Source organism: Penicillium longicatenatum (assembly GCF_028827895.1).
Source record: "Penicillium longicatenatum strain IBT 33135 chromosome Unknown contig_11_segment0_segment0, whole genome shotgun sequence".
In the NCBI taxonomy this organism is placed as follows: domain Eukaryota; kingdom Fungi; phylum Ascomycota; class Eurotiomycetes; order Eurotiales; family Aspergillaceae; genus Penicillium; species Penicillium longicatenatum.
Window position 1 is genome coordinate 475,965 of NW_026643117.1, and position 26,929 is coordinate 502,893.

The following is a 26,929-nucleotide window of genomic DNA, read 5'->3' on the forward strand; positions in this document are numbered from 1 at the left end:
AGACCTCGAATTGAGATAGGAGGAGCGTTTTCGCCAGGGGAAATTACTAAAAACACTCAAATACCAGAATGCACTACACCCAGTGCAATCCTCGATAAGGCTCCGAGTGAGGGAGAATCAAGAGAAGAAGGAGCGTTGGGAGATTGAAATTCCGAATCTTCGACGCCCGAAGAGTTTCAGTGGGCGATTTAATTGCCGCGCCCGACCGCTTCTACCGCGCGCCTACATTTTCCTTCAACAGCCGCGCTCACTGTGGATGCGCTGTGGACTCAGGCGTGAAATTCTTTGATATTGATCGTGAAAACTTCCCTCTTTCAACCCGTTCCTCAGCCTGCTTTGTGTGCCTTTCAAGCTCCATGAACCGTTATCGGAACGCTCCCAGCCTACGAGGCCCCAGCAAGGCTTCGGCCAACACTTTATGTCAAAAGTGCCTAAAACGAGATATGTTCCCCGTGACGTCTACTCACGAATGGTATCATACTGACTCTGACCCACGACACTATAGCTATGAATGCAAGGCAACGGCGCAAGAGCGCCCATACACCGCACGGCCATCGCGGACCCAACAATTGCAGAACCCACGATTAATGCCCAAACTCTCGACGGAGAACCCGAATGTCCTACTTCAAACGTGAGTAGTCTTTGAACCTAATCCTCAAGAGCCCATTTGGGCTTTTGGGCCTGATATTCAAACACCGGATCGAGATACTAACAGAGTACCAGTAATGGCGTCGCGGATGGAATACTGGCCAAACGAGAGGAGGAGCGTGGCCGTAAAAGAGACATTGATAATGAAGATGCAGACCACCATACACACTCGCCGAAGCGAGCACGGTCGCTTTCATCTCATTCTACAAATTCTGTCTCCACGATATCCACCACCCGTTCCGCTTCAGCGTCGCCTGATCGCCGGAGTAAACCTAGGGCGCATGCGAAGGACCGCGCAACCCACTCAGTATCACCACATGCCGACAAGTCGCGCAAGAGAAGACTAAGTGACTCTGGCGAGAGCTACTCAGGGTCTTCCTACTCGGGAATGAGACATAGATCTCGGTCCCGAGACTGGGCTGAAGATAGAAACATCCGGCGACGACGTCGCGAAAGCAGCCCCTCAGAACGTGGAAGACACAGAGACTCCCGACAGCAAGACCACCGCCGCAGCCCAAGTGTAGACCATGCTCAAGTCGCAAAGGAGAGACGGTCTATGACTCCCAGAACTGGCCACGATCGCTCTGGACACCGGTCGTACCGGGATCGAGAAAATCCTCAAGTACATGCTCAACCAGGACGATCCAGACAGGAACCTCGGACCAAACCAGAGCCACCCCGAGAACGAAGTATGAGTCCATACAGCAAACGTCTTGCTTTGACCAAGGCCATGAATTAAGAAAGAATACCGAAACGTCTTAGTTTTGTTTCTCGTTGATTGGACAATTTTGGGATTTTCTTTCATTGATGCAACTTGCGGTTCTTGATGAACACATATTGCCGACTTTCACGTTCCAAATGGAACAATTTGTATTATTAGCATATCCATCCCCAATGTGCAGATCCTTTCCAACGCCCCCATTTTGAGACTGTCAAGTGCTCTTGTCCCTGGTTAGACGCCCCACAAGAAACAATGCTACCAAGTCCACGCAAATAGACATGGGACAAATAAAAAGAACAAAGATAAAGAAACAAATACAAGAAGAGCAGGGTAAAACCGAGTCCATGCGCGTAGTTCTGCAAAATAGGGTATCACTTGATTGAAATCAGTCCTCGTCCTCTTCCTCCCGTTCACGGACATGGATCCCCTCCACCAGCATCTGGCCCTCGATGCCCACTTCCTCCCCTTGATCATCTCCATTGGAAACGGCTCCTCGTTCCTTTGCAGCGCGCTGTGCACTCTCTATCCGCTGTCGAACGAGGCGAGCAATTGCATTCTCCGTTCTCACATTGAGAGTCTTGAGCTTCTCATCCAAATCCCGTCGCAAGTCCCAGTTGGGTTTTTTGGGCTGCAGCTTGAATAGATCGACGGGTTGGTCACCATCTTCCTCCTTCTGGGACTCTTCCTTGATGGCCTCTGCGATCTGGGCCGCCTGCGTTTCCACGGTCACTTGGCCCTCTTGTGGGCCTTGCTCAAAGCCTAGTTTTGGCCCTCGGGTCTCGGCATCGTAGTTGCGACCGGAGAGAAATTTGGCTGTAACTTCCGAGATAGGTTCACTTGATTCGTCATTGACTGTGCCGGGTTCCTGAGTATCGGGTTCGGGTTGCTTGCGCTTCAGTGCCGCGAGCTTGGCGAGGCGGGCTTTACGGTCGCTGGATGCTGCATCCAGAGAGGCATGGCTTGACGACATTCTTAAGAAGCGCAATGGAGGAGAATAGAATGGAGGATATGATAGTTCGGGCAAGGAAAGAGGAACTGGTAAAGTGACGTTGAATAAAGCCCCAGAGTCCTCCGCAGCTTGAAAAGTTGAGTACCAATTGATGTTGCGATAACGATTAACGCGCCACACACTAGCCACAGCAAAATCGGGCGGTCTCTTCATCTTTTGGATCGCGCGCTTCTCAACTTCAACTTTATCCACAATTTACACCATACACGCTCTCGTTCTCCTTTCTTCATACCCACCCTAATGTCGCCGATCGCAAACCCCTGAATGTCATTGCGTCTGCACCCAATCGCTCCTGCTCGGTTCAACGGGCTGTTGTCGGCATCATGTAGAATTCCCGGCTTATATCGGAGGTCAAGGACACCGATTATTGCATGCGGAGCTCATCATGTGTCAACTGATACCCCATTGATGAGCCAGGAAACCGCGGAAGGACTCGATGTTTCAGTCTCGGAGGTCTCACAACCCAAAGCCCACGAATCGCCCGAATCTTCACACTCGACGACCGGTCAAGCTTTGGCGAGGAGAACAGGGCAGACAAGGCCTCAAGAACAATCAAATAATCCATCGGAGAACACAGGCCTTGCAAACGAAGGAACTAAACATATTCACCGCTCGGGCCTCGTCACGCGCCCACTATCCAAGACGAAAATTCGCTCTGTGCTTCAGGCTCATAACCTGAGCCCCAGCCTTGGTGATCGCGTATCTCGCTGGTTGAACGCTGAATTAGAAAATAAAGGGCAGGACAGATTTATTGATCGAAACACATTGCGGTTAGCGGTGGTGCTCCGTGGCAACTCTCTCTATTCCCGATACCTGGGTTTTCAGCAGTGGAAGGACGGGTTCGCGGAGATCTGGAAAGCCAAGCTTTACAATCGCGAAGTACAAAACAAAGGTTCTATACTAGCACTGAAGGAAGACGGGTTGGCGCTGCTGGCCAAGGTCCAGACTGATTGCTTGGGAAGCTTTCGAGAAGCATGGCAAGCCATGGACCAGAAGGCTCAAGCACATGCTTGGCAACGCCTAGCCTTTTGGCTCTTGCAGAATGATCCTAAAATGATTTTGGAGTTTCTCATTGTGACAACAGAGGGTCAGGTGAAGCCAGACTTTGGCATGGTTGCTGATTGTTTGAGGTACTTGGATGCTTTCTATTATGCAGACTGGTTGAAGAATTGGCGGAGTGGTACCTGCACCTATCAGTCCGTGATCGAATCATGCCTTCATCCAAGCCAATGGCCTATATTGACATTACCACAAAAGGGCGCTCGGCTTTATATACGACGTGCAGGGCACGAAGCGGTTTCTCTGGCCCTGCAATTTGCCCAAGAGAGATCCCTCTATATTAAAGGCGAAACAGCATTGTGCTTCATGTGGCGATTTACCGAGTTCAATGATGTGGACCGAGCACTGGAGGCTCTCGCAATGATTCCGAAACTCAAGGATGATGAGTTTTCTATGGACTCACAGGGCGTTCACCGGCATTGCTGCAAACTTTTGACCCTGGACACCGTGGAAGAGGAAACGGGCGAGCGTAATTTCAAGATTCTTCCGCAACTTTTGGAGATGGGCATTACACCAGATCGAGATATGCTCAACGTTGTGCTTGCCAATGCCTTCAAGACCAATGAGGAGCTCGGATCTGATATCCTGCAGTTCATGCAAAACCACGGCCATGAACTCGACTCCTACAGTTATTTGACTTTGCTGAAAGACGCAGTCGCTCGTGGAGACCGCGGCAAGGTCGAATCTCTCATCCGCGATGTTGAGACGCAGGAAGAGCTGCGTAGCAATCCATGGATTGCCAGCAAAATTTTCCACTCTCATTACATGTTCACGGTCAAAAACATGGATGCGGATGCTGATCCTTCCGGCATCTTTTACTCGATGCTTGACATGTACAACCACATTTATGATATCACACCCCTCAAAGAACTCTCCATCATCCCTCCTCGCTACATCCCTCGAAGTGACGGCGCCAATGCTCCTCCTTCTCCAATTCCCCTTTACATCATGCTGGCGACATATTTCCGCTGCCAAAACCGTCTTGCGAACGTGCAACGGATCTACGGTCGTTTCCGTGAGCTCGTCGCCCAGGGCCATCCTTCCATCGCTCCCATGGTGGAGACCGATCACACCTACAACGAATTCCTCATCGCCTTCCGTAATAGCCCGCGTGGCTTGCGATCTTGCGTTGAGCTTGTTGAGGACATGCTCCACCCAGCAAGTCCACAACTTGGTCAAACGGACAAGACCATTACCCCGGTGAAGCCCTCGGTGCGCACTTGGACCCTTCTCCTGAGCTCCTTCATCTTCCACAGGCAAATACACGCCTCCGAGAAGATCCGGGAGATGATGGACAAGCACAATGTTCAATACAGCGATGTGACATGGAATACCATCATTAATGGCTATGCCAACGTGCAGAACATCCCTGAGACGGCTGCTGCGATCAAGGCAATGGAACAACAAGGCTTCTCTATTGACTCTTACACGATGAAAAGCTTGCGTTATCTCCGTGACCCAGAGCGGCTTTGGGTCGCTATCGATGAGCTGGACCGCAAAGCTACCGAGACGAGCCTGGCGCTTGACACCTTGGAGCCCGAGTTTACAGGTAGCAAGGAAGAGGAGCGCGATCAGCTAATTGACAGCGGACTAGAAAAGCTAGGCTCTAAGATGAAGTCCCAGTTGTGAGACTGGACCGTCTATCTCCCAACTTCTTGTATCATACCCTTTTGTATCATATTCATCACATATAGGCCCTAGGTTCGGCCCCGGAAGGCAAGCGTTGGTTTTGTGGATTTGATATCAATTCGGCTCATGTACTATACATAGAATCATTATGGCAAACTGCCACGCGCTTGAAGTAATCATAAACAGGCTGGAAGACGCCCCAGTGAACCTTTTCTCTTTGTTTCATCTTTCTTGACCTTTCACTCTCTCTTTCTCTCTCTGGTTTCAAGATCTCACCCGAGCCAAAATAGCCAAGGACATGTCTAACCACCGACAAAGATCGAGACCTGAAAGTAAAACATCAGTGAGCATTGAATCCTAGCAAAAGAGGGGCCAGAGTCTTACTGCCATCATGAAACAGCATATGCTGACATAGGGGCTGAGTCGTTCCCCTATGCGTGCGCATTTCCAGAAGATACCGAATAGCCTGCAATAACCAGACAATCAGTTATTGTCACCTTTATCTCCTCCCACTACCGGTCGAGTCTCAAGGGTCCTTACCCGCTCTGGTTGCGATCCATGATCCCCGGCATAATCGAATGGGCATAGGTACTCGTGCAGATCAACAAGAGAATCACCAAGACCAGTGATTGCAGGTTAAATAGGGCCGTCTAGGTGAATTCTCGTGGTTAGCCTGTCGTTGGTCATACCAAGTGTACACAGTATGCTGATATGCGTCATGGCTAGACAGCTCCGGACCCGGCCCCCAGCAACTCGAATAAGATAGGAATCTCAAACAGACTTACCATCTTGAAACAGCGGTGCCCTATGTCCCTTCACGGAACAATAAAAAAAAAAAAGATCGAGAGAGACTTATGAGAAGGAGGAAGGTTTACCAGTCGTGAACGATATTCTGCCCGCCATGTCCGCTCAATGCACGGGCCAACGGGGAAGTCTGAAGCTCCGACTGAGGATGCCGCCTCCCTCCAATATCAATTTGACTCCTGTCTCAACTCCGCCTGCAGTACGTTGCCCATTGCCAACGACATCTGCTGCATTATCCCGATCTGCACCGGCATACATACCCGGCGATTTCTCTCCATCCTGGCCCCATAACCCCCAGGACACCAACCTCCTCCGCGCGGGCTACCAACCCGGCTGGAATCCCAAGGACACTCCCACTCCCATCCCATCAACCTTAAAATCCGGACGATTAGCCCCTCCACCCGGTATGGCGGAGCCTCGCGCCCGTGCCGCCCGGCACAAGGGCCAGATGAATTTTTCATCCGAGCGTAAGTCTTTCTTGAACCTCGAATTACAAGTCTATCCAAATCCCAAGCACGAAACACTAACATTGCTATCCAGTACGACTACTCCTTCTCGCCTACGGTGACCCACGTCCCCACCCCTCATTTTCAGCCGAACCACTCCCCGAAACCGTGCGCGTCCTAGACGAAATTGTCACGGATTTCATCCTCGAACTCTGCCACGGTGCCGCGCAGGTCGCACACCACGCGCGCCGACAAAAGATCAAGGTGGATGATTTCCGCTTCGCGCTGCGCCGCGACCCGAATAAGCTGGGTCGTGTGCAAGAGCTGTTGCGCATGGAGCGTGAGCTCAAGGAGGCGCGGAAGGCCTTTGATCAGAATGATGATCAGGTTGCTAAAGATGCTGGGAAGAAGGGGGCTGCTCCGGACGCTGATGCGGATGCTGGGAATGAGGCATTGCCGGCTGCGACTGGGAAGAAAGGCAAGGGTAAAGGGAAGAGAGCTGCAACTCGCAGGGGATCAGATGCTACTGAGGAGTCGGTCCCGAAGAAGAGGAAGACTCTCGGATGATTTCAATTTCGGGTTCCTTTTCTAGGACTTCCATTAGGGGCGCTGGGTTTGCTTTTTATGGATATGGCGTACGGAACAAGATGACAACAAAAATACCCATGGATATAGTCGCGTTGAATTTACCATTGTTTCTATGATTTGTACGGCGTAGAAGTCGATTTCGGGATAAGAGATTCGGGTCCAAGCGAATCAGCCAGTCAGATTGATTTAATCTAAAGCGCATGTATCATTCACGCTAACCCGTAGTGTCCTTCTTTGATACGAATACGCGCCAGGGCATGGATCTCAACCTAGCCCTGGACACGAGCCTAGTACATATGGAGTTATGTTCTAGATCCACCTCTGAGATCTCCATATATCAAACTAGGGAGTGCATAAATCACGTTGGCGCCTTTGATGATCTACACGCTCTTACACGTAGACACGGACACAAAGGCAACTGCCAAGCACCATGATGTCAGCCAGAGCCTTTTCCGGCGAGAGATCGGCTCAACCAAAAATAGACGAACGATTCAAGTGTGGAAGATGGGATTGGTCCATTCGGTCGCCCCCTTACCCTCAAAACCAATTACTTCGAGACGGACTTTGATTGGATGCCATCATACTAGGGGTGTTTCAATATGCATGGGCTGTGTGAGACACATCTAACGGTCCATCTACTCGAGGGTGACAGTGTACCGAACAGACCCAAATGATCCATACACAAGCACCAAAATCAAAAATACCGTTGTCCTCTGTATCTTCCTCCTGACGATCTCGTGATCCACGCATTGTGCGAAGGGAAAGTCGTCAATCTCCACCAGACATGGCGAAAAGTGGGTCGCGACAGTCCCTGCTGGAGGGAAATTAAACCAGTGAGAACAGTGAATGGAAACCGACTCCACTTTGTCAGGGTCTATCCTAATTTCCAGGGCCCAAGGCCCTGTAATGTGAGGCTCGCGGGGCAAACTGGGGCTTACCTGATTGCTGTCTTTTCCCTTTTCCATCGCATTGACTTTAGCTTGTCAAGCCCCGAAACCACGCTATCCATTTCCTTATCCATATCACCTCTCTATCCCGCCGATTTCTCTCGGCACTTTCCGCCCCATCGCTCTAGCGATCTCGATTTCGATTTCGCTTCTGGTCTCGCTTCCCACTCACAGTCATGCAGATTAACGGCACAAGGTCAATATGTGCAGTTATTCTGTATGCGCTGGCGCTGGGCCGACAAGTCCTGGCGCTGGAACTCGTCGCCTCGAGTCAAGGTATGGGACGATGATAAACGGTCTTACGTGGGGGTCAATCCTGCTGACACGTCCACAGACTCCATTAAAAGTGCCGCCAGCACCGCGACGTATGGGATGATGACTTACTATTCCGGTAACGAGACCGGTGGAATTCCCGGTGCATTCCCTAGCAAGTGGTGGGAAGGTTCAGCCCTGCTGTTGGCGCTCCTCAACTACTGGCACTTTACCGGGGATGATACCTACAACGAGGAGCTCAGTGTTGCCTTGCAATGGCAAAGTGGTGCGAACGGAGATTACATGCCGTCGAACTACAGTAGTTTCCTGGTAAGAGCGGAGATCAACCCGCGACGATGGCTAGGATCGCGCTCGAGAGGCTAACACATTTGTCTTCCAGGGTAACGACGATCAAATGTTCTGGGGTCTTTCAGCCATGACCGCCGTCGAATACAAGCTTCCTGATCGCCCGACCGGATTCTCTTGGTTGTCGCTCGCCCAGGGTGTCTTCAACACACAGAAAGCCCGATGGGACACGACCATGTGCGGTGGTGGATTGCGGTGGCAAATCTACATCTACGAGGGAAGCGGATACTACATGAAGAACGCGGTTTCCAATGGTGGTTTCTTCCAGTTGGCCGCTCGCCTCTACCGGTACACCGGCAACGAGGAATACTATACATGGGCGAAGAAGACCTGGGAGTGGTCCTGTTCCGTACCACTGGTCAACAACAAAACGTGGACCGTTGACGATTCGACCAATGGCCAGCAACAATGTGCCAACGGGGATCAGGTCCGATGGACCTACAATTACGGCGTTTACTTTGGCGGTTGCGCCTATTTATATGCCAAGGTACGTTTTAAGCTTTTCTCGTAACCATTGGAACAGACACTAACAGAATGACTAGACCAACGACGAGTATTGGCTCAATTGTACTAAAGGCCTGCTAACCACACTTTGGTCCACATTCTTCACCCAGAAGAACAACTACATCATGTCCGACTGGGAGTGCGAAACTCGCGATATGTGCAACAACAACGAAATCCTCTTCAAGGGTCTCGTATCCAGCTGGCTGGCCCAAACCGCTCTCTTGATCCCATCCCTATACGACGAGATCCTCCCCAAACTCCAAGCCACCGCCCAAGGCGCCGCGAATTCCTGCTCGGGCAACGGCAACAGCACATGTGGTGTTCGATGGACTACAGGAACCTGGGACGGACAGCAAGGAATGGAGGCAGAAATCAGCGCCAGTAACGCCTTCAGTGTTCAGATGCTGCCGTGGATCAACGGCACCGAATACGGGCCGCCTGTGACGTCGACAACGGGTGGAAACAGTAGCAGTAACGTTGACGCTGGTGAGAACGAAGACGCGGGCAACGGAAAGTCATCGTCGAAACCGATTACCACGGGTGATAAGGCTGGTGCCGGAATTTTGACTGTTATCTTTGTCGGAGGGTTGGTGGGTATGGCCACCTTCATGTTTCTTGGTGCATGATTTTGGCGTTCACTGTATGGCTGTTTTATAGTTTTTTTTATTCTGATATCCTTGCACATACTTGCACATATTGTACCATATTGGAACGATTTCATTTTGATTGATCTCGGGTCATAGCCCTGGAGGCTATCAGTGCAGAGTATCTAAATATGTTTATACTCATGGAAATAGAGACTCCATCACCTTAACCACGACCATGGACACAAGGAAAACAACCTACGAGCCTTACATCTATATCAGAAGAGCCAATCTCCACTGAGTCTCTAGATAGATTGGATTGTAAACGTATTCATCATAGGATACCATAGACCTGAGATAGCTAATAAGTATACATATAGATTGGCGTCATCCCAAGGTCCTTGGAGTCAGTTGTCATGCTCTGCTTCGGTCAGTTGCCGCAAGTTCTGTGGCTATGACGGCGCTGTACGTGAACATTGATTTGCCTGGCTTTTGACTCTGGCCCAGTCATGTGTGTTGTGGTGTCTCTAGAGAGAAAGAATTGAATCTTCGTGTAGCTGAACAAATGGGTAGATCTGAACGGAGGATCTGTACAATGTAATTAGAGTTAAGATAATGTATGTTTTGAAATACAGTAAGCCTCCTATATAGAGAAATAATGACCACCCAGTCCACTCCTTATATAGGGCTAGACGAAGGTGTCGTGATATACACCAATACGGCAACAGATAGCATTCACCCGGATGCTCATAGTTGTGTATCAATATCTACCTAGGTATGCACCGCTACTATGCTACTGCTACTCTGCACAAGATGTAACATTTTTATGTCCATTTCATCATAACTAAACGCCGCGCCCAAGTAAGATGCGACTTCGTGAAACCGGGAGTAACAAAGCCCGGGCTGTCCTCTCGACATGGTCTCAGACTCTCTTCCAAGTCTCTCTGCTTACTCGCAGTACCTCCATCACATACCCCAGCTCTATCTGAACAAAGCCAGATCGACTCCGATGCGCCACTTTGCTTTTTTTTGGTCTGATCGGGCCTGGGCGAGAACGGCCAAAGCAGACTGCGGAGAAATGCGTCTCCAAATGCCTGTCTCGTAAAGAAAATGGAGGTCGAAAAGGAGAAAAAATAAAAAAACGTAGATAGAAACAAATAAACACGAATCCATTGATGGTGGAACAAGGAATCGAGACATAACATCAACGGGGAGGGATTGGAGCTCCACTGAAATCACATGCATCGTTTCTCCGTCATAATCTATGCGCGAGCTTCCTCGGTGGGAGCACGGTCCTGGCGTTGGTTACGGCCACCCTTACCACCGCGCTGGTTGCGGCCCTCACCAGCGTTGGCACCCTCACCGCTACCCAGGGTCAGCTGGGCAGTTGCTAGGCGGTTGGACAGCTCCATCTGTGTGCGGATGGTGTTGGCCAGGTAAGAAACAACGAGGACATCCTGGATGTGGTTGTTGCTGTTGCGCCGTTAGTACAAAGATAAAAAAAAATAAGACAAAAGGAGGGAAGAACGTACAAGTCGCGCTCAATGTCAGCCGGCTCGACCTTGGGGGCCAGAGCAAGAGCGTTCAGCAAGAACTGACCCATGGCAGTTGAAGCGGGGGCCTCCTCATCGATCACCGACTCGACATATCGTGACACACGGTCGATCATGGAAATAACCTCCTCAATGGCACGCTCGAGAGCCTCAACGTCAGAGGTGATGGAAACGGAGCGCTCCTCGGAATCCTTGGCGTTGGCAATGGCCTCGAGACCACTCTTGTCGGCCTCGCCGTATCGGAGCTCGTAGGGGACGGGAATGAAAGCGGCGCTGTCGGCGGCCCGCTCAGCGGTGACACCAACGGGGGCGGAGATGTAAGCACGGGTCTCGAGATCCTTGCCGGGCTCGGTCGAGACAGTCAGGTGAACGGCAGGGTGAGGCCATGTGCCGTCACCCTGACCGCTGTAGAAGTTCTGGATCAAGGCGGAGAAAGTGTTGAGCTCAGAGGCGGTGGCATACCAGCCGACCAGAACCTCGCGCGGGTTGGCCTTCAAGTGCAAAGCCAGCATCTGCTTGTGGTACTCCATGTCGACCTCAACCTGGTCCTCAGCCTCGGAGTGGCCCACGGCAAACGCGGAGCGCACTTCGACCTCGCCTCCATCCTCCGATCGTGTTCCAAGCAGCGTTCCGATGACGCGTTCCTGATCGGCATTACGGCGAAGCGAGTGGTCGAGAATGGAGAAGATGGCCTATGATAGGGATGGATTAGAGACCTAGGATATGATTTGATGTTGGCTTTCATATTCGTACCTGCGGCTGGATCACCACGTTCAGAGGGGCAGTGGTGGGAGCGGTCCCCACAGAGACAGGGCCCAGGGGGCGGGCGAGGTGCAGGAAGGAGTCTTCGGCCATGGTGGGATTGAAGGGTGGATGTGGGTGAGGAGGTTTTCGACACTCTCTCACGGATTTGGAGACTTCGGAGGGACAATTTTTCCTTGGAGCAAGTGGAGTGCGCCGTGACTTGGTTGTTCCGATTCTTTGTGTGTGGGAATTTTCGCGCTAAGATAAGATAAGCCGGACCACCTCTTTTTCGCAGGAAAAAAACCTCATTGACAACCACCTTGAAATCCAACAATTCGCGATGCCTGCTCCAAGAGGTGGAAGAGGTGGAATGTCCTTCAGAGGCCGCGGTGGCTCTGGCTCCCGCGGTCGTGGTCGCGGTCGTGGTGGTCGTGGTGGTCGTGGTGGTGCGGGTCGCAGAGGATTCACATCGTCACGATTGGACGAGATTGAGTAAGTCCGGGAATCGCGAGCTCATACACGGCCAGTAGCTAACTTGGAGTAGATCGGATCCGTCCTCCGGTGATGAAGCTAACAATGATCAATTGGAGGATATCGAGGACGACACCATGGACGAGGGATCATCTGGCAGCGAAGACGACGAAGAAGAAACCACAGCGCGCCCATATAACGAATTGCTCGAACTGCTCCACGCCAACTCGGACTCGAAGCCACCAGCTGCGAAGCGGCGAAAGCTCGCTGAATCAAAAATAGAAAATGCGCCGGAAGAAGACGAGGAAGAGTCTGGAGGTGCCAACGATTTGGAAGCTCAAGCACCATCCGATGATGAGGAAGAGGACCAAGAAGCTGAAGTTGAAGACGACGATGACGATGATGCGGTTGGGCCGTTTGAAAAGCATTTTGATATCGGAGAGGGGTTCGAGATTACCAAGAAGATTGCGCAAATCGAAGCCAACAAGTGGTCCTCGACTAAGAAGGAAGTGGATGGGCTGCGACTGGTGCGCACCGTACCTGATATTGGTGATGACACTACATCTCTGCTTCCAGCGATGAAAGCCACGGCCAATCTTAAGGTCAAGCAAAAGCTGAAGCCTCGCGTCGCAGAGTCTCTGCCCACTCTCGAGGGTGACGCTCAGCAAATTGCGCCATATGTATTTGACTACCAGGATGTCCTTTACGGCGCCCGCTCCACCGATACCGCAGACGCCATGCGCGATGTTATGGCCCTTCACGCTGTCAACCACCTGATGAAGACCCGAGACCAGGTGTTGAAGAACAATGCTCGTCTGGCCAAGGACCCTGACACCGATGTTGAGTGTCGGGACCAGGGATTTACTCGACCAAAGATTCTTTACCTTCTGCCGACTCGACAGGCCTGTGTCCGGGTCGTCAACTCGATCACCAAGTTTTACCAGGTTGACCAGCAGGAAAACAAAAAGCGTTTCCTCGACGCCTTCTCCTCGTCTAGTGAGGGATGGGATCACAAGACAGAGGATGCCCGGGAGTTGTTCGGCGGCAACAATGACGATATGTTCAGACTGGGATTGAAGTTTACGCGCAAGACGGTCAAGTACTTCTCGCAATTCTACAGTTCTGACATCATCCTGGCCAGTCCACTGGGCATGCGGACAATCATGGACCAAGCGGAGTAAGTACCTTTATATTCATCCTTTAAATCCACGCTAATCTTTGCGCAGTGCCAAGAAGCGAGACCATGACTTCCTTTCCTCTATCGAAGTCGTAATTGTCGACCACGCCGATGCATTGCTCATGCAGAATTGGGACCATGTGTCGTATATCTTCCAGCATCTCAATCTGCAGCCCAAGGAAGCCCACGGCTGCGACTTCAGCCGTGTCCGCAACTGGTACCTTGACAACCAGGCCCGACATGTGCGACAGACCATCATGCTTGCCTCCTTCATCACACCCGAGATCAACTCACTTTTCTCCACCCAAATGCAAAATGCCGCCGGTCGCCTCAAGGCCACACCAACCTACGCCGGCGCGATCACCGAGCTTCCCCTCCCTGTCTCGGTCAAACAGACCTTCTCCCGGATCGACAGTCTCTCCCCAGCCAAGGACCCAGACGCACGGTTCAAGCACTTCACCTCGACGGTGCTCTCGACGCTAGTGAAAAACATCACGGGACGCGGCAAGGGCAGCTCAGGCACGCTGATCTTTGTTCCGTCGTACCTGGATTTCGTGCGCGTGCGTAACCACTTTGCCACCTCGACTCAAACGACGCACGTCTCCTTCGGCGCGATCTCCGAATACAGCGAGACCAGCGAGATGTCGCGGGCCCGCAGTCATTTCATGAGCGGTCGTCACTCGGTATTGTTGTACACCGAACGTGCGCACCATTTCCGTCGCTACCATATCCGTGGAGTGAAGCGCATTATTATGTATGGACTGCCGGAGAACCCTGTCTTCTATCAGGAGATTGTTGGGTTCCTAGGTCTTGATCCGGCCGAGCTGGTCGAGGCAGTCGAGGGTGGCGTGCGAGTGCTGTTCTCCAAGTGGGATGCACTGAAGCTGGAGCGAGTGGTAGGCACCCAGAGAATCGGTAATATGATGCGTGAGAAGGGCGGTGATACTTTTACTTTTGTATAGTTAAAGATGAATGTAATGTAGATCGTTACTTTTACTGTACTCTATATACTCGATACCTGTACTCCGTACTCGATACCATATCACATTTCATGCAGTTGCAACGTACGTCAAAGATCAACAACGAAAAAAGCAAAAACCGGAGATAAAAGCCCAATGTTCGTGACTACATACGCTGTGATCAACTGGGGTGAACTCACAGGTTATAGTGGATCCACTTTGTCATGCGCTACTCGGCTTTTCATTTCTTCACTTTGACAACTTTCTTCCTCACTTCTCGTGATCTTTTTTTGTCTTTTTGTTTCATATCATTATTTCTCCCAATAAAAGCCCTATGAACACACTCTAGGGCAACGAAGAAACGACCGATACGACGTCACGAAATAAGCATGGCACCCCAGCCCGAGTCCTCCAATAATGCCCCCAATCAAGACCATCCCGATGCACCCCTGCCGATCGAGCAATACAGTGATGATGAAACCCGGTCCTTAGTAACCTATGAGCCATATCCGATCGAAGACGATGAGACCGAAGTTGCGGCAGCCGCATCGCGGCCTCGTCACGCAGCGCATGCAAAGTTGCGCCTATTCTGGTTGAAGAATAAAGGCATGTTCCTCGTGCTATTAGCGCAGATGTTTGGCGCCTCAATGAATGTCATGACACAATTATTGGAGATCAATAGCTCTATGCATCCATTCCAGGTAAGTGTGATATAAATCATATTTTATACCATCAAGCTATGACCACCATCCGGATCTATATATTCCCAAGCGCATTACTGATTACTAGATAGATCCTATTCGCCCGCATGTCCATCACCGCAGTAGCCAGTTACCTCTACATGTGGTACGCTCGTGTGCCCGCCCCCTTCGGCACACGGCCTGTCTTATTTCTACTTATCACGCGTGCCACTTTTGGCTTCTTAGGCGTCTATGGGATGTACTACTCAGTCGGATACCTTCCTCTAGCCGAAGCCACGGTGATCACTTTCCTAGCCCCGATAATGACCTGCTACGCCTGCTCGCTCCTGATCCCCGGCGAGACGTTCTCAACCCGGCAACAGCTCGCCGCCCTCGTCTCCCTCGGAGGCGTCATCCTGATCGCGCAGCCATTCCGCAAGCGCGAAGGCGGCAACGGGGACAGTCCCGGGTCGGCAGACTCGTACCACCACGTTCTCGCGACGATCGTCGCGTTTGCAGGGGTGATCGGAGCGGCAGGCGCATACACGTCCATCCGGATGATCGGGCGACGTGCGCACCCCCTTGTCTCCGTGACGTACTTTTCCAGTGTGACGACGATCATCTCGCTTGTCGCGATGGCGGCCGTGCCAGGGGTTCCATTCCGGTTACCTAGTAACACACTGGAGTGGTCGTTCATGGTCGGGCTGGGTGTTTGTGGGTTTCTCTTGCAATTCCTTTTGACAGCGGGTCTGTCGTATGTGCCACCGGCCGAGGTGTCGGTTAGTAAAGCTGGGCAGGGATCCCGGGCGACGAGCATGGTATATACGCAGGTTGTGTTTGCACTTTTCTACGATAAGGTGATCTGGGGGACGACGCTGTCCCTTGTGAGTGCGGCGGGGTCGGTGCTCATCCTTGCGTGTGCGATTTATGTAGCAGTTGTGCAGGAAGGTCGATCGGAGCCGAAGCCGAACCCAGAAGAAGGTGTTGATCAGCCGCGCTACAAGGATGCTGACGAAGAGGCTTGATTCCTGAGTAACCGAAAAATTGAGTTTCAAGGAAGATTTAAATGGCGCACATCTTTGTGTTCAGATCCATTACGCCACTGCGCATATCTGAACCGGAGCACTCTGCTCCTCATAAACCCGCATCAGTCCATTCGACGTCATAAGGTTGCAGCGAACGCCAAATCCGAATTCGCCCGACACATGTAATCGGGGACAGATAGCTTCATGATGGTCAAAGATAGTGGAGACTATAAAAGAGCCCACTTTGCCCCAGTTTAGTGGATTCATCCCCGGATTTACCTGTCAGAGCAATTCTATATCTTATAGAGATCATCTTGCATATTCCTAGATGCCTATATCTACATTCATATATTAAACATGCGCCACTTCGACACCTGGGTCGTTCGCGACCCCTATTCCATCTGGCATTACTATTCGACCGGGCAACGATGGCAAGACACCGTCCAGTCCCTCGTCCAAGACCGCAAGATCTGTTCACCACCCAAGCCCAATGAACCGCCAATCAACCCCAAGCAACCCATCAACCCCCAGTGCACCAGCACCCTCCATCGCCTCCCCCCAGAAATCCGCCAAATGATCTTCAGTTATGTCTTTGGCTCCAACACCATCCACCTCGTAACCATCAAAAACAAAATTCGCCACGTCCGCTGCCCTGAAGACAATCCCTCCCTATCCCAACACCGCCACTGCTGCCCATTAACCCCAGCCCGGTGGCGCATCTACGACGGCCGAGTCCCAGGCCACTCGGACCGACTCTTATACCCGCACACCCACGATCTCCTCCCCGAAAACCTAAGCAACAGCCACGCCGCCCTCCTCCGCAGCTGCCAAGCCATCTACGCCGAATCCTCCGCTCTACTCTACAACAACGCCACATTCGACGTAGACGATCTCCACACCTTCATCGCCTTCACACAAAGCATCGGCAAAAGACATCTCGCCTCCATCCGACGTCTAACCGTGCAATGGATGCCAGTCTGGCAACCACTCTCCGGCCAAGATCATAAAGGCTCCATCTACGCGCATACGCACAGCGATGCACTCTGGATCCAATTCTGGGATACCGTCGCGCAATTGCCGAATCTGTCCGAACTCAAGCTGAGTATTGACCTAGGCCGGTTCACGGGCATGGTCTCGGGTGGTGGGGTGGTGGTGGTTGCAGGGGGACAGCAGCGGATTCCGCTTGTACTGACGGAGCCGTGGTTGTTGCCGTTGTTGAAGGTGCGGGGGCTAAAGGAGTTTGAGATGGCGGTGACGGCGCGGTGTGATTCTGCGGCGAAGGGGGCTCTTGAGGGTGATCTGGTTAGGGATGCGGCCTTGTTGAGGGATCAGTTGAGGTGTGTGATGTGTTCACCCGTTGGAGTAGCCTTGGAGGAGATTGAAGGATTGGGGGTGAAGGATTTTGCGGGGGCCTTGAAGGCATTGAAGAAGACTCCTGTTAGAAAGAGGCAGTTGGCTCTTACTGCTTGATTGGATGAGCTTTTGTTCTGTTCTTGTCTCGGTGATACCCCTTTGATCTGCATAAGAGTCTGTGATAGCGAGATACAGATGAAAAGAGTCAGCATTGCATATGAATTCATATACTTTATCTTCTACTTGAAAATCTATACCTATACTTTTGACTCAAACAACAATCCCTGCTAATATTCGAACTTATAACCGAGATACCAACCTAGATACCAGGGCAAGTCTATACAAATCCCATTCCATTAGTCTTTCAGTCAAACCCAAGCTTTTCTTGTCCCACCATGGTCTCATACTCGATTTCGAGCAAAAAAAAAAGGAAGCAAATGCATAATCAAGGCCAATCCACAGCTACAAACAGAGATGGGTTCAATTTCGGAGTATTAGGGAAAAGCAAGTGACGCCACAACACCCGACAAAGGAGATCGCAATCTGGGGAAGAAAGGTATAAGACAAGAACCGAATGCAAATATGGGATGCAAGAGGAATCGATGCCAATTCCCTACTGGGCCGAGACACCCTTTCGGCCACGAAGTTCATCATCGTAGCCGTTAGTCTGCTCGGACTCGGGCTCCTCTTCTTCTGTGGGCGAGTGCATTTGACTGGGGGTTTCGAGGGAAAGACGGCTACGCATCATCTGGAAAGGAAAGTTAGTGGGAGCTCATGTAGAAAAGCAAAGGAGGACTTACCCATGCTCGTACACCGCCAATCAAACCCAGGCTGTAACCAGTTGCAAAGTCCTCGTTCCGGGCACCACCCATCGGGCTGTCGGGACGGTTCAGTGCCTCCACACGAGACAGGTGCGACTTGCTACCACCCGTTGGGCTGGCCAGGGGACCACGAGCACTGCCGTAATCAACACTGTTGCGGGCACTAGGTGCCGGGCTACTGGGCCGGCTGTTCTGCCAGATCTGTCGCAGTTCCCGACCCAGCTCTTGGCCGGTCATAGTCCAGTTGTTCTTGATGTTGTCCCGGAGCTCCACCACGTGTCGCTTGATCTCCAGCTCGTTCTTCTTCAACCAAGACACATTGAGTTCCTGGCGGGAGGCACCGCGCTTGAACTGACGGGAGATATATTGGTCGTAGTCTCGGACAATGCTAAGCAGGTCCTTCGTTAGTATCGCGAAATGAAACGAACCTGAAATTTTGGTCACCACTTACCGAGTAATAAGACCTGTGGTGCTGACTCCCTCTGTGCGCTGAGTAACCAGGAACTTGCCCTGAGCCTTGATGGGCGCGTAAATATCATCACCCTCCGCCGCCTCGTAAGGCAGGTCATCGTGGGCGACGTAGTCAATCTGATGCTCCGACAGAAACTCCGGGGTCACCACCCATGGGCAGTTGGGGATAACCTCGTCCACCCACTTGCAATGCCGCACTGTCTCAGCTCGCTCGGCACCACTCAGCACAGTGAGACCCTTGCGAAGGTGCGTCTCCTCGTCGCCAGTGACACCGACAATCAAGTAGGTATCGGGGCAAGCATGCTTAGCTTGCTCAAGCTGTCTCATGTGACTGCCACCAAGTTAGCATCTGTCCATACAGACCTTTATTTCCGACATTGAACGTGCGATCGAGTACAGATCAGAGCGTCGTGAGTGGAACATACCCAAGGTGGAACAAATCGAAGACTCCATCCGCGTAGACTCGCACCGGCCGTCCCTTTGGCGGCGGGTTGGTCTTGTAACCGACCGGGTCTTGCAACACACCACGTTGCGGCGGAGGCATGGACTCCTGGTCCTTGGGCAAGTCAATGTGAAGACCAGGTCGAGTCCGAGGGGGATTCTCGATGTCGGAAGAAGCCACAGTGGTCTCGGAGGGCTCCCCAGGGTCCTCCTTGTGTATCGGGGTGTCGGCACCATTCGCGGTCACCGACGCAGCGCCGGAGCTCTTACGGGCGCGTTTGTGAGAGGAAGTGGTGGAGTCCTGTGTCTTGGATTTAGGTGGCGCATTGGTAGGACCGGTCGAGTCCTCGCCGCCTTCCTCGCCGGACGCGTCGCGCGAAGAAGGCTGGAGCTCAGTTGTGGGCTGAGGAACGGGGAGATGGGAAGCGCTGCGCTTGCGCTTACCGGCGGGAGAAGTGGAAGACATGACGGAGATAAGGGAGGTGTGTTTGTGTTCTCTCGAGGAAAGAGAGATGGGAAGAGAGAGTTCAAGGTGCAAGCGGCTTGATCCGGTTTTAGGGGTAATTTTCTTTTTTTGGGGCACAAGTGGGGGCGCTTTGATGACGGCACTTGTTATGAAACTAAACACTAGCAGACCCTGTAGATCGAAACTATTCCTCCTTTTCTTCCTAGCCATGAATGAAGATGAATTTACATGAATTTAGAGGGATTGAACAACGGAAGAAAGTCGGTCTCATTTGTATCACGGATGAGCTCCCCGGAACTCCACTGCTAAGAAACAGTCAAATGTCTAGGAGATCCACTCATATACCTCATAAACCGAGTGGTAGTCCCAGTCCCTCTTTGGGTTCACTCCCAGTCCCTCCCAGCTACCTAGGATCGGGTCTAGGGACTAAGGACTTGAAGAGGATAAAGTATAAAATGTAGGGCACGGCGTGAATAAAGTGTAATGGTTCGTCATAGCGAGGCATTTTCTGCGGTATCTCGTGGTGTGAAGGCATAAAAAAAAAGGACAAGACGTGTTCATGAAGGCCCGTGGCTCCCGGCGAAGGGCCTCCCTCATACCTATGATCAACCCTATCTCTCCCTCCCAGACCCCTGTCTCTCTTTCCACGCGACATGAATCCCAGGGCGAGAATGCACCGAACGGACTCCCAAAGGCCCAACAGATGACCAAGAAACAAAGGCAAAGCAGAGAAAGGGCAGAGAAAGCGGGAGCATGGTTCGTAGGGGGTGGCAGGAAATCGTAAGACAAACAAAAAACGGTCGGGAAGGTTAAAAAACAAGGAATGCCAAGCAAGGACAGAAGGTTGAATAGAAAAAGAGATAGATCAGCCCATGGCTCCTCTCAGAATCAGAACCTAGGCGGTCGACTTGTCGTCCGTAGAGGCTGGGGATTCGGATATTTGAGAGGCGTCATGTTTCCCTTGCGGTCCAGGGGTGGCCTCACGGTCATTCCGGACGGAGTCAGTCGGGTGCACCTGGTTGACCAGATCATGGTCTTCCGTCTGATCAAATAGCTCCTCCTCGTTCTGATCCGGGATGACCTCGGTGCCATCGCCAAGCAGAATGATCCGGCCCCCGGCCGAGCGAACGCTAAAGGCCCGCGAGCGCTCCATCTCCAAGTCATAGTCATCTGGCTGATCCTCGAACTGGTTCCGTATTCCAGGGCCTCGGAATTCGGCTGTGCGCAACTCTGACCGTCAGCACGAAGATGGACTTCCTTCGGATTCCTCGTGAGACTTGCCGTACTCGGGCGGAGCACAAGGACCGTCTCCGCTCGCAACCCGCTCTGCAATCTGGTTGTACCATTCCTCCTTGGTTTTGCCGTTTAGCAATCCGATGACAGTCATGGTCATGTTATCGCATCCGACTCCGCCAGTCTCGCTGTTGGAAGCCAGGCAGTTATCCATCATGTTCTCGCAGATCCGGTAAAGGTCCTGCTTGGCGGCGATACCTCTCCGAACAAACTCAACCACGGCTTGAGAGGACTGGCAATCCCAGATGCCTAAATTTATATCAGTATTAAATCTCCAGTGGCATCGAGACATGACATACCATCACAAGCAATGACGAGGAATTCATCATCCTGGGTCACTTCGTGCACGGTCACGTCGGGGTACGCGGTGACAATCTGCTGCTCGGGAGAGAGCTCGGGGCTCTTCTTGAATTCGAAATCACCGATGGCACGGGACAAAGCAAGGTTTCCATTGACACGGCCAAAGTCGACAAAGCCACCCGCAGCACTAATGCGAGCTTTCTCGCCTATATGAGGTTTGAGCAGAGGACTTTAAATCCGGAATGGAACAACACTGACCTTCATTCTGGGGCTTGTGATCAAATGAAAGGGGCTTTGCGCGGCCCTTGACACCTAGAACTGACCGGGAGTCACCGGCGTTTGCCTGTTTCCCATGTTAGTCATTCTCCGATCTTTTCATCACCCTGTCATCTCCAACCACGTACCACCCAGATCTTATTCTTCGAGATAATGCTAGTGGAAGCAGTGCAGCCGGACACTTCCTCCTCATATTTAGGGTCTGCGCCGAGGCAACAATCATGGTTAGAAACACATCCCGAGGGTGAAACGGAAAAATCGAGTAGATGGGGCTGAATCCATCTACTCTCTGGAGCCAAAACCCCACGAACCTTCCAAAATTGCCCGATCAGTGGCCAGGAAACCATCCTTCAATGCCTGCTCAATATCTCCCTTGGCGAATGCGTCTTGCTTGGCCACAATCTTGTGGAGGTTCTCCCCAGTAAATAGAGCAACCTTGTCTCCACCGTGGCCATCATATACACCGAAAAAGGCTAGACGCTGGTCCGGATCGGTCGGTTTGTTGTCCTCGCTGGTGTACTTTGCTTGAAGATCGAGCACGGCCGCGTGGGCGTCCTCCATGCTAATTCGCCAGCCTTGCATGGCGGACACGCCGTAGATGCAGCAGTCATCTCCGCCCTCGGCCGATGTCTAAATCAAGAATAAAGAAGAATAGGTTAGCCATGCTATCAAGCCTGTTTGGTGACGGCAGTGGAAATGTCATAGCAGCCAAGGTTGGAGCGTTGGGGCCATGATGTGATCGAAGCGATTTCAGCCCCTCCGAGTCAGCAGGACCCCGCATGGCCGATCCTCAAAAAGTGGAATTCTGGCGTTGAGCGACAGGGCCTGCGACCCTGTAGATCGCAGCGGTCCATCGTTTGAATCATCGAATAAAATATACAATCGGGCCTCAGACATTTGCGGGCCCGAAGTGGATGGTGATGGGCCTCGGGCGAAGAAAAAGGCCGGGAGATCCCATTTGACAATGTGGGGAGGGGCAGGGGCAGGCAATGGAAAATTGCGACCAACTCACCTTTTCGACCACCGGCTCCGACAAGGTCTGACCCATAATGGCACGGATTGAAATATGGAAGCGGGGAGAGGTGGAGGGGAATCGGAGGGAAGCTCCAGATGAATGGGAAGAGGAGAAGGTAAGTCAGGTGAAAGAGGACGCAAGGCCTTTCAGCGCGTTTCTGGGTCCCGCGATAAGTCGCCTGCCGAGTGGGGAACAATGACGATCTAGGGCTTTTTGGGTGATTGAAGAAAGAAAAAACGAGAAACAATGAATTCAAGGACAAAAGCAAAAATCCAGCAAGGAATCCGTGAGAGATTTTCGAAATTGAAAGGGGCAGAGATTTCTGGGGTGAGATTGGATTTCGTAGAACAGAGATTTCCCCGTAAAATTACATGACGAGAAATGAGTCTCGTGGGCCTTGATAGCAATCAGGTGACTGTACACTATGATTCATGGCCACTGGCGCGCCAATTATTCCAGGATTTTGAGAAGACAAGAAACATGTTTATCCCACTTTCATGGTCAACTCAAGTAATCTGGGTCATTTCTCTCAGATCTTGATGTATTTCCATCAAGCCATGAGCGGGAAGCCGTATGGTCCATACCAGGGGGAAATATCACCCGGTCCAAGCATGCCATTTAGGCTCCTTTCATGCCTGATACTCTATAATAGCATTTTTTATACTTTAAACAATAAGAATCTTGAAGGCGCACGTGCCAATACAGTGGATCAATGACTCGGCAGTTATTGCAGATGCTCGCTTGCTCGGATGATCTACTGTCCTTTGAATTGCGCACAGTGACCATAGCTAGTTGTGTTCTCGGGAGTGAAGGGTAGTCGAGACTATGATCACATCAAGATTACAAGAGCTATTTATTTTTCAATGCGTTAGTCAACTTTGCTACTTGTTAATTACGTGTACAGCTAAAGTTGACGAACATTTCCCTCTTTTCGCATACATTGAAACGCATTGGTATCTCCCAAAAAGCAGGATCAGCCTGACAAAATTTCACGATCCAATGCTTTCACCGGAATACCTACTTGTTCCCTGGGGTAGCACAAGTACGCCCCAGCGACCCTTACATAAACACCCACGTGACACATCCCGCATATGGGGCTTCAACTTTTTCTATCTCTGAACCCCACCCGATAACCTTAGTTATGGGCAATCATGAAGTCGTTCTCGAGTTCTGCGATCAGTACGTGCACACGTTCATTTCCCGATATAGCAAGCTCTCTTACTAACCGTGTTTCCTCCAGATAAGTCGGGCAAGAAATTTGCGCCGAAGGCGCCCGTTCGTCGCGCGCCCGCCGCGCCGGCGCGGCGACCCAGTGCCGTTCAACAAGCCCAGGCTCAAGCTGCTCAGGCTGCACAGGCAGCGGTAAAGGAAAAAGAGAATCCTGAGACGACTATCGTTGAAACCACCGATTCCCAACCATCCGCCCTCCAAGCCCCAGAGAAATCAACTGCTGTCGAAGAAGCACCCGTCGTGGCGGACCAGCCTCAAAAGACAGTGCAAACAGCGCCGAAGCCGACCACATCTATCCCAATTCCCCAACCGAAGACCAAAGCTTCTGTCTCCGTACCAAATTCTGTGCCAACTCCTGCTGTCGCTTTCACAGCAACCCCACCCTCCACGGCCGATGAACCGACATCTCCCCGCACTCTCTCCACTGAACCAACTATTGTGCAGTCAATAGAACACGATGCTGAACAGACTGCTGCAAACCAGCCCGCCTTGGAAGCTCCGCAGCGCACAGAGACCGTCACCGCAGAGGCACCCTCTGCTCCAGATTCAGGCGCCGAATCCCAGGCAACGCCTCCTATCTCGCTGAAAGGGGCTAAGAAAAGCTCTGAAATTACCAAGATGAAGATCCAGCCACGGCCAAGGGGACCAATCGCGACCCCTCCGGCTACTCGACGTACTAGTGAAACCCCGGCACATTCCGTGGCGCCTTCCTCTGTTGCCCTTTCGACCCCAGAGCCAAGTCGGGCATCTTCCAAAGGCAAACGCAAGGCTTCCAAAGCGGGAACGTCAGACGTCGATGGCGCCGAAAAGCCGAAAAAGATCCACCGACGAAAGCGTGAAACTACGCCTGAAGGTGCCGACACGGTAGAAATTCTACCGAACGTTATCAAGATGTCAGAACTCTGCAAGGATCTGAAGACGGGTAAAAAATCGAAGCGCGAGATTGCATTACGGCGTCTAGAGGTAGAAGAGCAAGAGCGGAAGCAGAGGGAAAAGGATGGAACACCTGCAGTGCCCCTGGCCTCCAAACCAGAGGGTCCCAAAGAACAGGAGAGACCTGAGAAGGCAAACGGTCCTGTCATGCGTATTGTCAATGGCGAGATTGTGCTTGATGCTGCCTCACTTCAGGTGGATCGACATGCGGACGCAGCTCGGGACGCGGGTGATATGGACGTCGTGGAAGAAAACCAACTTACCCGGAAAATCAACCAGGCCACTTATGGCAAGCGTTCCAAGACGGAGACCTGGGATGAGGAAATGACGGATCTGTTTTACCGCGGTCTCCGCATGTTCGGCACCGATTTTATGGTCATTAGCAAACTTTTCCCTGGACGATCCCGCCGGCAAATCAAGCTCAAGTACAACAACGAAGAGAGAAAGGATGCTCAGCGGATCAATGATGCTTTATTTGGCCCCCGTGAGGTCATTGGTATCGAAGCCTACTCGCAGTTGACAAACGCAACATATGACGATCCCAAGGTTATCCAGCAAGAACTGGATGAAGAGAAGGCGAAGATTGAAGAACAGCACGAGAAAGAGAAGAAACTACAAGAAGAAATGATTCGCAATCCCACCAATGCTGAGGATGAGGCTGATGATAAATCCAACGCTGCACCCATCAAGGGTAAGCGCAACAATAAGAAGCAGATCAAAAGTGCAGGTGGTGGAACGGAGGAGGTGCTAGGGTCTATTGAATATTAGGCCTTGATTTATTTCTTTTCAGCGGGCGTTACACAGATATGATGGGGTGGCTAGCACTGGAATGTGCTCTAAGGTATCAATGGCGTTCTTTGCATTCAGCGAATGATACACAGGTGGGCCAATGGAGTTTTACAGCTAGAGGCTGTTTGTATAGCATAGAGAAGAATACTATGAAATTTTTGCTATTTATATTTCTTGCCAATCAATGGATCCAATATCCAACTTCACAAAATGCAATCTGTAGCTGTCATAATTGGCATCCACTATCTGCGTTTTGTCGATCCAAATCCAGTACTGCTGGATGGGCTTGAGAACCGTGGTGGTGAGCGACTCCTCGAACTTCCTTCGCCCGCATTGAACCCACCATACCGCCCAGTCGACCGCTGAGACGATCCACCACCTGAGCGTCGTCGTCCCATTCCGTATCCAGCAGCCGCGCCTCCGAGAGCACCAGTCCAGAACCCAGGGGTCCAACCCTGAGAAGACCGTCCTCCGTTAGGCTTATCACTATTCCACCAGCTACCGTAGGCAGGAGGTGGTCCCGAGTAAGGATCATAGCCACCACCACCACCTCCTCCTCCTCCTCCACCGGGACCGCCACCCCCTCCAAACCATCCTCTTGTCCGACGCGGACCCCTGGGTGTTCGAGTTGAGGCAGGCCCACAGCACAACTGCCATATGATCACTCCGAAGACGCCAAAGGTGAATGTGAAAAACAAGAGACTCATCCACCATTCCCATACCGGCTGATCAGAGGCCATGGATTTGTTCGCAGATAGTCCGAATCGCTTTTCACCCTGCTCCGTCAATAGCATCCGGTATTCAACACCGCAGCTTCCCTTGAGAACATATTTGTCGTTGGCATTTCGATACCCCTCACAAATGACATCTGTTGCACCAAGCTTGAATTCAGATGGAAGCGATGCTTCACAGGTCCACTGTACATCTTCTTCGTCGTAGTCATAGCCTTGGTTGGTACAGCGCATTACTTCTGGCTGGTAGAGGTCACATATCTTTTTTGATGGGCCCACGCAGGTAAGCTGCGGGATGGGTGAGACCCGACGAGAGCTGGTCATGCGGTTTGCACGTAATGTCAGAGTGTTGACATTAGAGAGTAAAATGGCATCCTTGCTTGGTGGGTTCAGTCTTGCGCCTAGTGCTGGTGAGGCGAGCAGCAGTGCGGTGATGGCAGATGTAAGCCCGCGCATGTTTATGTTTGGGATCTACCAGTATGTAGTAGCAGGTGGCGGCTGGTGCAAATGATTATAGGTATTTGAAGACTGCCAATCTTTATGAATGATAGCTATAATAGCTGTTGTACTGGATCACAGTGGGGTGGAGTACCGAGTCATGCAGCGTGTCCTGAGGATAGCGATAAGCGATAATCGATAAGCGG

General features: G+C 51.7%; 14 protein-coding genes across 14 annotated transcripts; 8 read left to right on the forward strand and 6 right to left on the reverse strand.

Annotated features, from left to right (window-relative positions):
* Positions 1 to 356: 356 nt before the first annotated feature.
* Positions 357 to 1,387, forward strand: N7484_000177 (zinc finger CCHC-type containing 10; the record flags this gene model as incomplete). Its single annotated transcript, XM_057110598.1, has 2 exons — positions 357 to 631; positions 724 to 1,387. The coding sequence occupies 2 exons, from the start codon at positions 357 to 359 to the stop codon at positions 1,385 to 1,387; spliced, it is 939 nt and encodes a 312-aa protein (XP_056977824.1).
* Positions 1,388 to 1,754: 367 nt separating this feature from the next.
* Positions 1,755 to 2,339, reverse strand: N7484_000178 (CCDC12/cwf18 family protein; the record flags this gene model as incomplete). Its single annotated transcript, XM_057110599.1, has 1 exon — positions 1,755 to 2,339. One exon carries the CDS (start codon positions 2,337 to 2,339, stop codon positions 1,755 to 1,757), a length of 585 nt encoding a protein of 194 aa, XP_056977825.1.
* A 447-nt stretch (positions 2,340 to 2,786) lies between these two features.
* N7484_000179 (pentatricopeptide repeat protein) lies at positions 2,787 to 5,066 on the forward strand (the record flags this gene model as incomplete). The annotated part of the gene is made up of 1 exon (XM_057110600.1): positions 2,787 to 5,066. The coding sequence occupies one exon, from the start codon at positions 2,787 to 2,789 to the stop codon at positions 5,064 to 5,066; it is 2,280 nt and encodes a 759-aa protein (XP_056977826.1).
* Positions 5,067 to 5,368: 302 nt separating this feature from the next.
* Positions 5,369 to 5,871, reverse strand: N7484_000180 (protein kish; the record flags this gene model as incomplete). Its single annotated transcript, XM_057110601.1, has 4 exons — positions 5,852 to 5,871; positions 5,607 to 5,716; positions 5,451 to 5,532; positions 5,369 to 5,392 (listed from the first exon to the last, which is right to left on the reverse strand). Exons 1-4 carry the CDS (start codon positions 5,852 to 5,854, stop codon positions 5,369 to 5,371), a joined length of 219 nt encoding a protein of 72 aa, XP_056977827.1. The 5' UTR covers positions 5,855 to 5,871.
* A 96-nt stretch (positions 5,872 to 5,967) lies between these two features.
* Positions 5,968 to 6,883, forward strand: N7484_000181 (putative transcription initiation factor TFIID subunit 13; the record flags this gene model as incomplete). Its single annotated transcript, XM_057110602.1, has 2 exons — positions 5,968 to 6,337; positions 6,411 to 6,883. The coding sequence occupies 2 exons, from the start codon at positions 5,968 to 5,970 to the stop codon at positions 6,881 to 6,883; spliced, it is 843 nt and encodes a 280-aa protein (XP_056977828.1).
* A 1,144-nt stretch (positions 6,884 to 8,027) lies between these two features.
* N7484_000182 (glycoside hydrolase family 76 protein) lies at positions 8,028 to 9,599 on the forward strand (the record flags this gene model as incomplete). Its single annotated transcript, XM_057110603.1, has 4 exons — positions 8,028 to 8,127; positions 8,186 to 8,433; positions 8,504 to 8,956; positions 9,012 to 9,599. The coding sequence occupies 4 exons, from the start codon at positions 8,028 to 8,030 to the stop codon at positions 9,597 to 9,599; spliced, it is 1,389 nt and encodes a 462-aa protein (XP_056977829.1).
* Positions 9,600 to 10,819: 1,220 nt separating this feature from the next.
* Positions 10,820 to 11,965, reverse strand: N7484_000183 (eukaryotic translation initiation factor 3 subunit F; the record flags this gene model as incomplete). Its single annotated transcript, XM_057110604.1, has 3 exons — positions 10,820 to 11,030; positions 11,090 to 11,802; positions 11,864 to 11,965. 3 exons carry the CDS (start codon positions 11,963 to 11,965, stop codon positions 10,820 to 10,822), a joined length of 1,026 nt encoding a protein of 341 aa, XP_056977830.1.
* Positions 11,966 to 12,194: 229 nt separating this feature from the next.
* N7484_000184 (UTP25 family protein) lies at positions 12,195 to 14,464 on the forward strand (the record flags this gene model as incomplete). Its single annotated transcript, XM_057110605.1, has 3 exons — positions 12,195 to 12,346; positions 12,399 to 13,502; positions 13,552 to 14,464. 3 exons carry the CDS (start codon positions 12,195 to 12,197, stop codon positions 14,462 to 14,464), a joined length of 2,169 nt encoding a protein of 722 aa, XP_056977831.1.
* A 386-nt stretch (positions 14,465 to 14,850) lies between these two features.
* On the forward strand, positions 14,851 to 16,166 carry N7484_000185 (DMT family transporter; the record flags this gene model as incomplete). Its single annotated transcript, XM_057110606.1, has 2 exons — positions 14,851 to 15,162; positions 15,255 to 16,166. 2 exons carry the CDS (start codon positions 14,851 to 14,853, stop codon positions 16,164 to 16,166), a joined length of 1,224 nt encoding a protein of 407 aa, XP_056977832.1.
* A 357-nt stretch (positions 16,167 to 16,523) lies between these two features.
* N7484_000186 (uncharacterized protein) lies at positions 16,524 to 17,636 on the forward strand (the record flags this gene model as incomplete). Its single annotated transcript, XM_057110607.1, has 1 exon — positions 16,524 to 17,636. One exon carries the CDS (start codon positions 16,524 to 16,526, stop codon positions 17,634 to 17,636), a length of 1,113 nt encoding a protein of 370 aa, XP_056977833.1.
* A 496-nt stretch (positions 17,637 to 18,132) lies between these two features.
* On the reverse strand, positions 18,133 to 19,718 carry N7484_000187 (choline-phosphate cytidylyltransferase; the record flags this gene model as incomplete). The annotated part of the gene is made up of 4 exons (XM_057110608.1): positions 18,133 to 18,267; positions 18,320 to 18,728; positions 18,792 to 19,142; positions 19,237 to 19,718. 4 exons carry the CDS (start codon positions 19,716 to 19,718, stop codon positions 18,133 to 18,135), a joined length of 1,377 nt encoding a protein of 458 aa, XP_056977834.1.
* An 895-nt stretch (positions 19,719 to 20,613) lies between these two features.
* Positions 20,614 to 22,635, reverse strand: N7484_000188 (PP2C family serine/threonine-protein phosphatase; the record flags this gene model as incomplete). Its single annotated transcript, XM_057110609.1, has 7 exons — positions 20,614 to 20,948; positions 20,973 to 21,260; positions 21,311 to 21,517; positions 21,570 to 21,654; positions 21,716 to 21,789; positions 21,899 to 22,217; positions 22,600 to 22,635. 7 exons carry the CDS (start codon positions 22,633 to 22,635, stop codon positions 20,614 to 20,616), a joined length of 1,344 nt encoding a protein of 447 aa, XP_056977835.1.
* Positions 22,636 to 23,753: 1,118 nt separating this feature from the next.
* N7484_000189 (transcription factor TFIIIB subunit BDP1) lies at positions 23,754 to 25,533 on the forward strand (the record flags this gene model as incomplete). Its single annotated transcript, XM_057110610.1, has 2 exons — positions 23,754 to 23,781; positions 23,843 to 25,533. 2 exons carry the CDS (start codon positions 23,754 to 23,756, stop codon positions 25,531 to 25,533), a joined length of 1,719 nt encoding a protein of 572 aa, XP_056977836.1.
* A 263-nt stretch (positions 25,534 to 25,796) lies between these two features.
* Positions 25,797 to 26,741, reverse strand: N7484_000190 (DUF1183 domain protein; the record flags this gene model as incomplete). The annotated part of the gene is made up of 1 exon (XM_057110611.1): positions 25,797 to 26,741. One exon carries the CDS (start codon positions 26,739 to 26,741, stop codon positions 25,797 to 25,799), a length of 945 nt encoding a protein of 314 aa, XP_056977837.1.
* Between the last annotated feature and the right edge of the window lie 188 nt (positions 26,742 to 26,929).